Source organism: Aphidius gifuensis, linkage group LG3, assembly GCF_014905175.1.
Source record: "Aphidius gifuensis isolate YNYX2018 linkage group LG3, ASM1490517v1, whole genome shotgun sequence".
Classification (NCBI taxonomy): Eukaryota; Metazoa; Arthropoda; class Insecta; order Hymenoptera; family Braconidae; genus Aphidius; species Aphidius gifuensis.
The window spans coordinates 18,807,789-18,822,619 of record NC_057790.1 but is presented as its reverse complement, the minus strand read 5'-3'; the positions used below and the strand labels follow the sequence as shown (position 1 = coordinate 18,822,619).

At 26.4% G+C, this 14,831-nt stretch overlaps 1 protein-coding gene across 2 annotated transcripts in view; it reads right to left on the bottom strand.

Moving 5' to 3' along the window:
• The window catches only part of LOC122852479 (ecdysone receptor-like), a 74,414-nt gene that overhangs the window by 26,225 nt on the left and 33,358 nt on the right, over nucleotides 1-14,831 (bottom strand). For both annotated transcript variants that reach the window (XM_044152318.1, XM_044152317.1), the window contains one exon: nucleotides 7,036-8,543. In XM_044152318.1, coding sequence (XP_044008253.1) covers nucleotides 7,036-8,026 — 991 coding nt within the window. In that variant the 5' untranslated portion in view covers nucleotides 8,027-8,543. The remainder of the gene's footprint in view (nucleotides 1-7,035; nucleotides 8,544-14,831) is intronic.

Genomic DNA, 14,831 nt, shown 5'->3' with positions numbered 1-14,831 from the left:
TTTATCAATATTTAAAAAAAAAAATCGTAATAATGAACATAATATATAATAAATTAAAAAGTTAATGTTTTCTTGATCCTATCTTGATGAAGAAATATTTAAAAAAAGAACAAGTAACGAGATAAATATTTATTGATCAATTCTTGATCAAGTTTGGATCAAGACGGCCTTATTACAGACAAGTTAAAGTTTTCTTGATCCTATCTTGATCAAGCCGGCCTTAGTCAAGAAGAGTTAAAGTTTTCTTGATCAAGTTTGGATCAAGACGGCCTTATTACAGACAAGTTAAAGTTTTCTTGATCCTATCTTGATCAAGCAGGCCTTAGTCAAGAAGAGTTAAAGTTTTCTTGATCAAGTTTGGATCAAGACGGTCTTATTACAGACAAGTTAAAGTTTTCTTGATCCTATCTTGATCAAGACGGCCTTAGTCAAGAAGAGTTAAAGTTTTCTTGATCAAGTTTGGATCAAGACGGCCGTATCACGGACAAGTTAAAGTTTTCTTGATCAAGTTTGGATCAAGACGGCCGTATCACGGACGTGTTAAAGTTTTCTTGATCCTATCTTGATCAAGCCGGCCTTAGTCAAGAAGAGTTAAAGCTTTCTTGATCAAGTTTGGATCAAGACGGCCGTATCACGGACGTGTTAAAGTTTTCTTGATCCTATCTTGATCAAGACGGCCTTAGTCAAGAAGAGTTAAAGTTTTCTTGATCAAGTTTGGATCAAGACGGTCTTATTACAGACAAGTTAAAGTTTTCTTGATCCTATCTTGATCAAGACGGCCTTAGTCAAGAAGAGTTAAAGTTTTCTTGATCAAGTTTGGATCAAGACGGCCGTATCACGGACAAGTTAAAGTTTTCTTGATCAAGTTTGGATCAAGACGGCCGTATCACGGACGTGTTAAAGTTTTCTTGATCCTATCTTGATCAAGCCGGCCTTAGTCAAGAAGAGTTAAAGCTTTCTTGATCAAGTTTGGATCAAGACGGCCGTATCACGGACGTGTTAAAGTTTTCTTGATCCTATCTTGATCAAGACGGCCTTAGTCAAGAAGAGTTAAAGTTTTCTTGATCAAGTTTGGATCAAGACGGCCGTATCACGGACAAGTTAAAGTTTTCTTGATCAAGTTTGGATCAAGACGGCCGTATCACGGACGTGTTAAAGTTTTCTTGATCCTATCTTGATCAAGCCGGCCTTAGTCAAGAAGAGTTAAAGCTTTCTTGATCAAGTTTGGATCAAGACGGCCGTATCACGGACGTGTTAAAGTTTTCTTGATCCTATCTTGATCAAGACGGCCTTAGTCAAGAAGAGTTAAAGTTTTCTTGATCAAGTTTGGATCAAGACGGCCGTATCACGGACAAGTTAAAGTTTTCTTGATCAAGTTTGGATCAAGACGGCCGTATCACGGACGTGTTAAAGTTTTCTTGATCCTATCTTGATCAAGCCGGCCTTAGTCAAGAAGAGTTAAAGCTTTCTTGATCAAGTTTGGATCAAGACGGCCGTATCACGGACGTGTTAAAGTTTTCTTGATCCTATCTTGATCAAGACGGCCTTAGTCAAGAAGAGTTAAAGTTTTCTTGATCAAGTTTGGATCAAGACGGCCGTATCACGGACAAGTTAAAGTTTTCTTGATCCTATCTTGATCAAGACGGCCTTAGTCAAGAAGAGTTAAAGTTTTCTTGATCAAGTTTGGATCAAGACGGCCGTATCACGGACAAGTTAAAGTTTTCTTGATCCTATCTTGATCAAGACGGCCTTAGTCAAGAAGAGTTAAAGTTTTCTTGATCAAGTTTGGATCAAGACGGCCTTATCACAGACGAGTTAAAGTTTTCTTGATCCTATCTTGAGCAGGTTATCCTTAATCAAGCATCTTGATCAAAACTTGATCAGGTTTCCTGAGTTAAGGCAACCTTGATCAAGTATTGATCAAGATTGGGAGCAAATCAAGCTAGCTTGAACAGATTTCCACTCGGGAATTTATATTCAGATAAAATATATCTTAAAATTGTGTGTACTTAATATCACATTACTTTTTGTTGATGATATTTTATTATGCACCTCGAGGTCATTAGAAATTTAATCTTCTTTTTTTTTTTTTTTTTTCTTTCATTTTACAAGTAGATTTTTTAAATATTTTTATGTTGTTTTTATTCGAGATTGTATTATTGATAAATATCAAGTTTTAAATTTATCATCTCACTCCTATTGTATGGTGCATTTATTTTTAAAATAATAATTATCATAATTATATAATTTTATTTTTTAAAATATAAAAAAATTAATTATTTTTCTGAAAATCAACACTGAGTTGAGAGAAATAATTTAATAAAATACTCGTCAATGTCAGTGATTTAAAAGGTAGCACAATTTTTTCTTTTTAAAAAAAAAAAAATTGTACAAATACGTCAGATTAAAAAGAGAATTTTCGTGCCAATGATCTGGCCAAGGATATCAACTTCAGCTGACTGATCACGAAGACTATACTGGTTTAAATATTAAAATCCAAAAATGGACTCAAAAAAATATAAACAAAGAGCAATGCAATTGTATCAAAAAAAAAATAAATAAATAAAATAAAAAAGAATACTTTAGCTTAGACTTGAAATGATTTAAAATTTTTGATAAAATCATGATTAAAATACAACAACTGTACATTGCAAAAGAAAAAAAAAATTATATATAGATTAAAAATAGATTTAGCAAGCTTTTTATTCTTTCTTTTAGGAAGTTGATAATAATAATGATAATAGAATAGTGTAATTTTTTTTTTTTCTCACAATTTAAAATGTGTTGTTACAATACAAAGACTAAGATCATTAACAACCACATGTGTGATATTAAAAGGACCTTACAAAATTATGATGATCATGGCCTTGGTAACTTCCGTGAATATATTTAATAATATATATACGTGAATAAGCGATTGTTGGCACAGAGTCAAAAATAAAAACATTGTATCCATAGTTTTATGTTTTAAAAACGAATATTACTTGTGTAAATTTATATTATTTAATTTAAACATTGGACCATTGGTAAAGTATACATCAGTGTTGTCAAATATAATATTTAAATATTTTTTAATAATTTTTATATTCATCACTATAACATTGACGAGTTTTTAAATATATTTCTAAATTTTTTTATTTATATTCGAATTCAACAGTTGTTTAACTTTTTAACCATAAAAAAAAAAAAAATAGAAAGGACAAAATATTATATATGAAAAACCATCAATTTTTAAATGTAATAAATTGAATAAATTTTTTTAAAGCTTTAAATATTTTAGGGTCATGAAAATATTTAAATTATTCTGATGAAATTTTCATGATTGCTTATAGAAATTGATATTTTTAAAAGTCAATGGGCGTATTTATTATTTAAAAAAAAAAAATATAGTGAATGTACAATGTGAAATGATGAATGTATATTTTTAAAATCAATTTGATCAGACAATTGAATGAATTATATATTTATAACAAAATAAATTGCATATATTTCTAAACACACGAGTGATTTTTTGAAACATCTTGGACTTTTAATCGGGCGTGATGCGAAAACCGGTTAAAGAATGTTCTTTTATATATATATACAATATTTTCTTGTCTCTTTCGTTGATGCTATACGGTTTGCAATTCTCGCATGACATCGTGGTAAAATGCAATGTAAAAAAAAAAAATTGAAAAAAAAAAAAAAATGATCAAGACGAAACCAAGAGAATGAAGTAAGGCCAACAACAACCTGATTCAACGCTCCACTTGTTTCACCGACATCGATAATAAATGAGCCTATCCCTACTATTTTATCTTCTGTATTTTCAACAAGAAAGAAAACTTGTTGTATTTGCACTTCTTTCACTTTTTTTCCATTGCATTTATACTTATTTTACAATTCTTTTTCATCAATAACATCCGTTTTATCTTTAATGCTCCTTTCGATTTCTTCATTTCACAATAATTTTTTACTTCAATTTTGATATATACTTAGGGCTTTTAGAAAATACCATTGAAATTTATGTATTATATTTTTAAATTTAATATTAAACTGGTTTTACAAGTCTAAACTTTAAATACCGTAATCATACGGGAAAAATTAGATGATATTTTGGTGATTTCATTCATGTCTGTACATAAAATATCAAAGTTTTTCATATGTTGGTATTATTTTGATTTTTTATGACTGTACTTCAGGTGTTTTTCCAAAAGTCAAACGTAGATAAATCAAGTAAATTTTGATCTTTCATGCTTTTTTTTTTAACATAAAAAATTTAAGGACAAGTAGAAAACACATGGCGCCATCTATTGAAAAATTATTAGGTTTTGTTAAGTGTCTTTGAAAGGATCCAACAGGTGGCGATGGTAAAAGGTACATACGACGTTGGTGCTATTTTTAATTTACATATTTGGATCGATTTTTGGAGCAAAATGATAATATTTTAGGGTTTATCTTGAATTATAATTTAATTAGTTAATTAACAAAGACTGTAAATTAATAATTAATAAATTTTGTAATTTAAAAATAAAAAGGCCGATAACTTTTGCATGAATATCTGAAATTTTTAAAAAAATTCAGAATATCAATGAAATGTAATATAATTAATTTTTTATTTTTAAATCTGATTGACCTGGTTATTTCAATTTTCAAAAAATCACACAACCAACGATTCAGCTGATATGCAAATATGTGTAAAAAGTCTCGCGTGATATACTTTATCAAAAAGTCCTTCTATAAAACTACCCATATAAGACTAGCGCCTCAGTAAAACGATAAAGACGAAAAAAAAAAAACGAAAAAAGGAAGCAAAGTTGTAAGCTAAAACAGACGGGTCAACAATGAAAAAAAAATAAAAAAAAAAAAACTTGTACACGCAAAGTGCATACATAAACTACAAAGTCTCCGGTAGAAAAAGGTTTGAAATATTTTCACAAATCAGATAACAATATAATCTCCTAGCTTAATCATCATCAAAAACCAAAAAAAAAAAAAAATGGTGTTGCTAGTTTTGTATACAATGTAATAGCTCTAAAAAATAATGCTGTCAATTTACACCCATATCCATGTATAAATATGATGCACACAATACAACATATGACACATCACACACAAAACATTGCATATAGCCAATAAATGTACTTATTTGCAGCGATAAATGAGAACGCAACTCAGGAAATGACGTCACTCGTTTCAAACGAGGTGGCTCATAGTTTATGCCTAGATTATGTATATATATATTTTTTTTTATTTGTGTCTCATCATTCCGTTCTTAACTTCCGTCAATCATTTGCACTACTGCCATACACTCTTGACAATTCAACTAAATATCATTGCAGCATTTATAAAGATTTAAAAAAAAATAATTTTATCACTTGTATATTTTTTATAAATAAAAATTTATTTATTGATTTTTATATATACTGAAATATATATCGACATTTATTATGCGGGTAAGGGTCCAATATACCCACGCAAAAAAATACCCACATTGGATATCAAAAAGTGATGAGGATACCGCTATATTTATATATGATTACGACCCACATAATAAATAAAAATCAATATCAACAGACTGAATATTTGTTTTTTAATTTTATCATATTAAAAATTAAATAACAAGTATAATTTTTTTATATATAAAAAAATACAAGTTTTAAATTATTAGCCGCAATTTGTTTGGGAAAATATTTGATTGAATAATAATCAGAAAGTCAAGAATTATTTATATTTAATTGCTTTGAAATATTATTTTAAAATGAGGCGTTTTTATTATTATTATATATGCGTGTAAATGTATAGTGGATGTGAGAGAGTCGAGAGTTAAATTACATAAGAGGTGTATATCTGGCCAAAGTTCGATATATACACGACGGATATTTTTTTGTGACTCGTAACGAAATCAACGGCAATACAATATCGTCACACAGGGACACACGTTAACGTTTGTCTAGGTCAGTGTCGTTTCAGATAACAAGCTTGTTTAGATTGTCGACAGTTGCTGAAACCAATGACCTAATCGGTCAGATTAATTTCATTATGTACAAAAAAAAAAAACATAAAATAATAGTGTAAAAATAATACGATGTGGCCTTCTATTTTAAGAGTCTCTCAACGACTTTCGTTTTTTTTTTTTTCCTTATTATAATTTTGTGAATTTAATGTCGTACTAATTTAATGTTATTTTTGTAACTTTAAGAAAAAAATATTTTAGTATTTAAAAATATCAATTTAATTAAATGATAATTATTCAGTTGATTAAAAGTTTATAAAAAAAAAACAAACTACGTTTTGAAAATAAGTTTTTTATAAAATTAAATTTTTTCTTTTTAATATTTTTTTGTATAGTTATTTTTAAAATTTATTTACGTATTTTTATTTTGGCAATTTATATATATGTAACATCAGTGCGATATCAGTTTATTTATTTTACGATTATTTTTTATATTTTAAGTGGTATTATTTTATCTTTAAATTTTTTATTCTTATCAAAATTCTTCATACGCTTATTTTAGTTTCAGTTTGTTGCACAGCTGGATGCGCGTATTTAACTGAGTTTAATTTACTCACGATTTGAAAAGAGCAAAATTGTGTTACGCAATGAATTTCTCAACTATTTTTGTCTTGCGTTTACAGTTGCCTCTTGAAATTTAATATTCTATATTAACTAAATAAAATATTGAGACACCAGTAGTTTTCAATGATAATTATTAAAAAAAAAAAAAAAAATGTGGATGATTTTACCTAAAGTATCACATAGATAAATATGTACATATAAACAACAAGTGTTGATGTAGGTCGAGTATTTTATCAGTTTCTATCGTATTCAAAAGATCAACCTACTTTTGACATTTTTCAAGCATTTTTAAAAACAACTAACAATAGATTTTTTTACTATTCTTTTCAAACAATATTTACAAAACGACCAGGTGTCACGCATTTGTATAATTTTTTAGCTCATGGACAGAATGACTGATTATATTTTTAAAAATTTCAAGAAGAGAAACAACAAAATAAATTATAGATATATAAGTATGTTTATAAAAAACTTACCAATTTTTTCATTTGGGCTGTATAGATCGTAGCTTCCAGCACTCATGGGACTAACATAACCATTACTTGATGGTTGTTGTTGTTGCTGCTGCTGCTGTTGTTGCTGTTGTTGTTGTTGTTGTTGTTGCTGCTGCTGCTGTTGTTGTGGTTGAACAGTATTTATTGTGAGTGTCATGGGTTGTTGCTGTTGCTGCTGCTGCTGTTGCTGTTGTTGTTGTTGTTGTTGCTGCTGCTGCTGTTGTTGTTGTTGTGATAATTGATTTAAATTTTGTTGATTTTGTGAAAATTGTATTTGTTCAAATTGTTGTTGTGGTGTTGTATAAACAAGTGGTTGACTTGGTAATGCTTGTGGTGTTGTTGGACGATTTGGTGCAAGCCAATCATCTGGTCTTGGTCGTTTATTACTACTAGCAATACCAGCAAATAATGCATTACATGGACCAACTGGTAATACAACAGTTGATGCTGCTTTTGGACCAATTGATGTACCAGCCATATGTTCAGGTGTTTCAGCTTTAACTAATGCTAAACCAGATCCACCACCACCACCAACAACCATACTATGTGGTACTTCTGATGTGTCCATACTTGTCGGTGGACTTATCCTGGATGTGGGTGCCAATGCAATGTCACCCGTACCCATTTCGTCGTTATTATGAATTCTTTCACTAGTCCTATTATTGTTGTTATTATTTTCGTTGTCGTTATTGTTGTTATTGTTGTTGTAATAATAATTTTTATTATTACTATTAATTTTATTATAGCTATTGTTAATATTATTAACACAACTATTGTTGTTATTATTAATTTTATTATTATTATTATTACTTGTCGTTCGATTAATAATTTCTTTTGTATCAAACAATTGTTCATTGTACCGCAATGCGGTTGTATTACTACTGTTAACTATATTTGTTACTGTAATACGTTTTTTATTTGGTTTAAAAATTACTGATGATGATGATCCAGAACCACTAGCAACACCTCGCATATTGACATTGAGTGTTACTTTTTAATTTAGTACGATATAATACGTACCCTATATGATGTTTTTATATTTGACATTTATCAATATTTTTTTTTTTTTATTTATTTAAAATTTTATATTTATAGTTCTTGTTTTAAATGTTGATGATTAGTATGAGTATTGGTGGGAGAGCACAAGTTATATAATTTAAACTTGTTAATATTTCCACTTGATTTTTAATCATTATTAAATTATGCATATATCTATGGCATTGTCTACTTGATAAAATTTTTATTTATTTTCCTTTTTTTTTGTTTTGAAAAATAATCAAATGTTGCATGAAAATATTTAATATATATATATATTTTTCTTTCTTATCTTGTCACATAGAGGTCAATCTGGTTACTTGAAAAGAGTATTATTTATATTTTAATAACTCAATTCTACAGAATTTACTTGAAATTTTCAATTCTGTTACTATAAATCTTACTGAAGATATCAATCAATCTTGAATACTGTTACTAGACAATGTCTTGAAAATCTGAAACAAAAAAATAATTTAATTATTAGTTTAATTATATAACAACACCAAATGAATATCTATATATTTTTTAATTATGATAAAAAGAAAGGAAATAAATTTTACTTTGAGATACTTTTAAATATTATTTTTTGTTCATGGCCAATATGTATGAGCACAGTGAGTGTATAACACAGTTGCCAAAAGTTTTAAATGTATCCTCTTTTTTTTTTACTCGTTGACCCCCTTTGTGCCCCAAAGTTAACTGACAACTACGTGAGAGAATTGACTTTCTACTGAACCAAAAACTCAATATATATATATATACATAAATTAATAAAATACACCAACTTGTTTACTTTTTAAATGAAGCTGGAGGAACATTAACAAGTGCCACAGATGGCAGCAGTTATCAGACATGTATACACCCGGATTTATAAATAATTTTTCAAAATTAATATATTACTTTTGTATGTATCTTCAATCAAAAATACAATTTGCATACTAAATGATTTCTAAGTTAGTTTCAAGCTTAGAAAAAAAAAGTCTAAACTTGACCGTTTGCTTGTTCAAATAACACTGACAATAGAAATTTTTTTTTTTTAATTTATCATCATTTTTCGTGTTAACTGATAAACTAATGATATCATTATGACTTTTTCTTTTTTTTAATACTCAATATTATTTTATTTTATTTTTTTTCTATAGCCTACGGATAAACACGATAATGAATTTTAATATTATCTTTCAAAATTTTTAAGTTGGCCAAGGTCGTCTAGTGGGTTTTTTTTTTTTTTTTTTTTATTTATTATTATCTTTTATATACTTTAAATAAAAAAATAAAATAATTTTTTTATTTTTCTTTCAGCAACTAATAATAGAATTTATTTTTTACACATTATAATATTTTTTCAAATAAAATTTTGTGACAATTGGATAACAACAACTAATGACTAATTAGAAAGTTGTTTAAATATAATCTTTTCAAAAAAAATTATAAAACTCGTATTGACAATTTACATATTATTCATCATTAAAATTATTAAAAATAAATAATATTTATTATTCATTTATATAATTTATTTGCTACAATAATCAATTTAAAAAAATTCATAATTTTATTTTAATTCAATTGAATAAAAATAATAATATTTTAAATAAATTCATTGGTCTAATACACATTAAAAATGAAATTATTATTTTTTTTAATAACTCATTAAGCTGAGATAATTTAAAAAAAAAAAAAAAGAATGACTTTTGTTAAAAGACTAAAATATTATGCCGGAAAATTTTACAGAAATGAAATGTGTGTTCGCGTGTACCATGCAAGTTGGTAGAAAAATATACATTTTTTTTTTTGCCTCAGTCCCTCAGTCCCTCAGTGTACATGGAGTGTTTTATGGTATCGATCGTCTTGTATATATATGGTTTTGCTTTCTTCATGTCTTTTATATATACCAGCTTGTATATTTATCACTTTGTCTCTCTTATTATTTTTTGCTCTCTCAATACTCATATCTATATCTCACTCTTGCTCTTGCTTGTTCGTTGAATGGCCAGAGAAAACCTAACCTCCGACACTAACCCTGACCCATCCCACTGAACACCCTCCGCAATTTTTATCTTGCCCTTGTATACTTTTAATTTTAAAATCTACAATAGCGTTTTTCATTTTTTTTTAAATTAGTGTTTTGTCTATTTTTTTTTTCCTTCAATAAATGATACTATAAATTATTTTCTTTTAATATTTTTATAAATAATAAAATAAGTAGTATAAATTTTTAAAAAATATTTATATATTAAGCTGTAAATTATTATCAATTTTATTGATAAAAAATTTTTTTTTATTTTTTCAAGCATCAAGTTATTTACTGTCTGGCGGATTGAATATATAATTTTATATATTTTTATTTTCTATGACTTTGAAAGTAAACTGCCCTTCAGATTCATTCAAGTAAAAATAAAAAAAATAATATATATATAGTAAAATTTTTAAAAAGTTCATCGTTCCGTTACATCAGTCCTTATAGTTATTTTACAATGTCTCCCCGAAGGATCATTTTATTTTCTCGCTATATAATAACGTAACCACTGAGCCACGATATTGTGCCGTTCACCCACGCGAACATGAGCTAATCCAAAGCGTAGACAACACAAGGAGTTTTGCTTGAAATTTTTTATTTTTATAAAAAATTATATTATTTTTTTTTTTATATATATTTTTATGTTGCTGTTGTAAAACAATCAACGACAGTTGTAGTTTTACAACATTCAATATAAACACCCACAAAATAATACTGTAGTTTATTTTCAGCTATTTTTGTATATACTATAAAATATTTTTTATTATACAATTATGTAAAATATATTTTATATATATAATAAATTGAGAATAATCTTTGTTTTTTAAATTTTTAAAATGTGTAATATATATTTTTAATGAGAAAGAAATTTGATTATCATGTTATATAAATAATAAAAAAAAAAATAATTGTAACTTTGTTTATAAATTTAATCAGTTTCAAGGTTTTTTTAAATTTATCAAAAAATAAATTTATAATATTAAGTTAAATATTTTTAAACTAAAAATATAAAAATTTGCTATCATAAATTTAATTTATTTATTTATAATCTTTAAAATAGATTAGTTAGAATTAATTTTAATTTAAAATTAATTGAATTACGGAATTTTTTAAATTTCATAAAAAAAAAAAAACTAATTTTTCTTCAACGTTGTTAATTATAATGAGGTCAGTATTATATTATTTTTTTTCGTATAAAATTTGTTCAAGAGATTAAAAGTCTTAAGGCAAATATGATTACATAATTCATATATATAAATTTGAATTAATTATTTTTTTTTTATTTGTGTTGTAAAGTCAATTGCTTTTTATTTCAGTTATCTTTTTTTTTGTTAAATTTTGATTTTAATAAAAAACTGATAAAATTAATCATTATTTTAAAAATATTTACATATTTTCATTATTATTATTCAACTCTTAAAATATTAAATGGCTTATGTAGAGCGACGCCAAACAGCGGCTGGCTAAACTACATTTTACACAAAAAAAAATATATAAATTGTAGATGCTTATTACGCATGTGCCAATTTAAGCTATATCATAATTTATTTACATTTGAACTGTTAATGACAATAATCCAAAATTTATTACTCAAATGTTTGTCATTTGTGTAAAATAAAAAATCAATGAAAGTCCAATGATAATCAACTGACGAAAAAAAAAAAGTTGACTCTTGATTTAAAAATCTATATTTAAAAAACACGAACCATTTATAAATGTTAAATAATTTTTAAAAAACAACCCTGTTGTAATTATAAAATATAAAAATTTAAATGATGAAAATGTTGATATATTTAAAAAGACAAAATAATACCGCGTAAAATGCAATGTGCAATGTTCATGTGTGCATGAGGAGCAACATCAGCATCAGCAGTAACACCCAGTATGATCGCAGACACGATCAATAAATGAAAGACGGCAACAGCAATATTTTGAGTTTGCTAACGTAGCAGCGACCTCCACTGAGAAGAACCCTCTCCAATGTTCTTGTGATCCTCTGTCGCGTAATAAAGAGAGGAACACTTGGTTATATCCAGCACACACAAGCTTTTGCATCATGAATATTTTGTTGTACATATATACACAACAAAAAGGGGTTTTTTTCTTTTCATACTCATCGAACCAGCTATTCATATATTCATCAAACCATAATGAATTATAATATAGGGTGTGATAAAGTATAAGAATAAAAATTAAATGAAAAAATAAAATAATAAATCATCCCCTATATATTCTAGAAAAAGGATGTAATGGACAATTGTTAGTGTGTTCTAGATTTTCAAGATATGATCAGGGCCAGGGACGAGACCCTGGTGGCTGGATGTGGCTCCTGTATATATATTTATTGGCGTGGCTGGTCTCGAAAGTGTGTCTGTTTTGTTGTCATGGTATGTTTGTCTTTGCTGAGAGGCCATCTAGGTCAATGGCTGCCCTCGTCCCGGGTTTCCCAAGCAACTACCAACCTTCGGATAACCCCCCCCCCCATTTTCCACCTTCTACTTTTTAACATTATATATATGTATGTATGGTGAATCTCACAACTCCCAGGTTCACATCAACATTGTACTGTTTAACTAGGTCATCAAATCGATTTTGTAATATCACAACTAACCACCACTGTATCACATGTTATTTTATTTTTTCTTATTTATTTAATCGTAATATATTTTAAACTCTTTTTTTTCTATTCTCAACTATATTCTTTATCGCATATGGATGTAATCGAAAATTGTGCAATTTTCATCTTTATTATTTTAGTTAATATATACAAAACAAAAAAGCACGATAAAACTACGTCGTCGCACTTTCAAAGCATATTGCTGTATCATGAATTTTATTATATCAAAGTAATCGAAACTTGTATTATCATATTGACAAAGTAGTAAAATTATCGATTTATCTCAAGAATATTTTACAACTTAAAAAAAGCTCAAGTGTAACTTGAGAGAAAATAAAATTTTTATATATATATTCTTTTCCCGTTTTAAATTTATAATGTTGTTTGATGTTTTTTTTTTTTTGAAAATAAAATATTTAGCTATTTATAGAAATTTAAAAAGAATATTGTAAAATTAATTTTTTTATATATTTTATTTATTGAAGATATAATATTACGCAGACATTTTTAAATTTTCAATGTATCGATTATGTTATTTTCGTGAACAACTCATATCATTGACTTTCTCAAGTTTATAAACGCATGCGTATTACAACTGGGCCATACAATTCAGTCTTGATTCTTGTATATTGGCGCAGAAAAATATATACACACACGTAAATTTCCAGACAACAGGGGGTAGCTACCCTCACTGTCAATGCACTGCGACCCAATTAAATAATACAATGTTATATAAAAAAATATATAAAAATAAATCGTTAAATTTATATGTTGTATTTTATATAATTTTTTTTAAATAAACAATTTTCGTTTATATATAAATGAAAATTAACAGCTTGGATGAATTTTTTTTTTTCTTCATTTTTTATGTTATGAAGTTTATGAAAATTGAACTATTGCCAAGTTATTTATTTTAGATATTGCAGATATAGAATTTAAAAATTTGCAAAAAGGAAAAACTAAAACAAGCAGATGCACATAAACATGCCAAAAATATGCGAGGGATAAAAGTGAGACCGTAAAAAATAGAAAACAAAAAATTAAATGGAAAAGAAAAAAAAATATATTCAAAAAAGAAAACAAAATTTTCTATTTTTTTATTTTTTAAATAGCTTAATGTATATATGACTGTTTAAAATTTAAAGCTTGACCTTGTAGTTTTTTTCTTTCGTATGATAAAAAAAAAAAATTAATTAAAAATCCAAAAAGTAATATTTTCAACGTTTGGATATTTAATTAATTAATTTTTTCGAACTCACCCTTCTTTCTTTCAAAAAGTATCACAAACAATCAACACAAATTCAATTAATTAATTGTTTTTTTATAATATAAACTGAGCAACTACAGTTGCTAAGGAAAAAAAAAAATTAAAAAATAAATATAAACCGTTGAATATTCAAAGAAACAAAATAATTTTTTGTTAAAAAATATATGTAAAAAAAAATTATTAAAATTTCACAAACTTTATTCACGATAAAAATAGCACAAGTTAAAATTTTACTTAAATTTATAATGCATTATAAAGATATGTTTATTTTTTAGCTATAGCATCATCGACCAGCAGTTTCTTATTATTCAAAAAAAAATAAAATAAATTTGACTGACATGAAACAGTAGCTAACGACCGCGAACACGATGCATCGAAGCCAAAAGTCTTTGACTCACAGCTGCCCAAACATAAATTATTTCAATTTTTTTTTTCTTTTATTAAAATTATCAGTCATTAACAATATCAAATAAAAAAAAAAACTGATAATAAATTAAGCTTTAGTGTATTAAATTAAATTAACTTTGGTAATTTTGTTGATGAAATTTTGCCTTTTTAATGAGATGAAGCGTCAATAATTTGTGACACGAATGAAATTGTATAATTTATCATGAAATTTTATCTTTATCAGTGTATAATACTCAAAATATCAAAGTATATTTTTATTCAATAATTTATAAATTAAATATCACCGCAAAAATATTATTAAAATAAAAAATTCCACAAGGTTTTTTATTTCAAATGAAATTTTTAATGCGATTTTTTTTATTATTTTTTTTTCAATTTACACTTGTCGATCAACTGTCAAATACTTTTATAAACATTTTGACATGTTAATACTT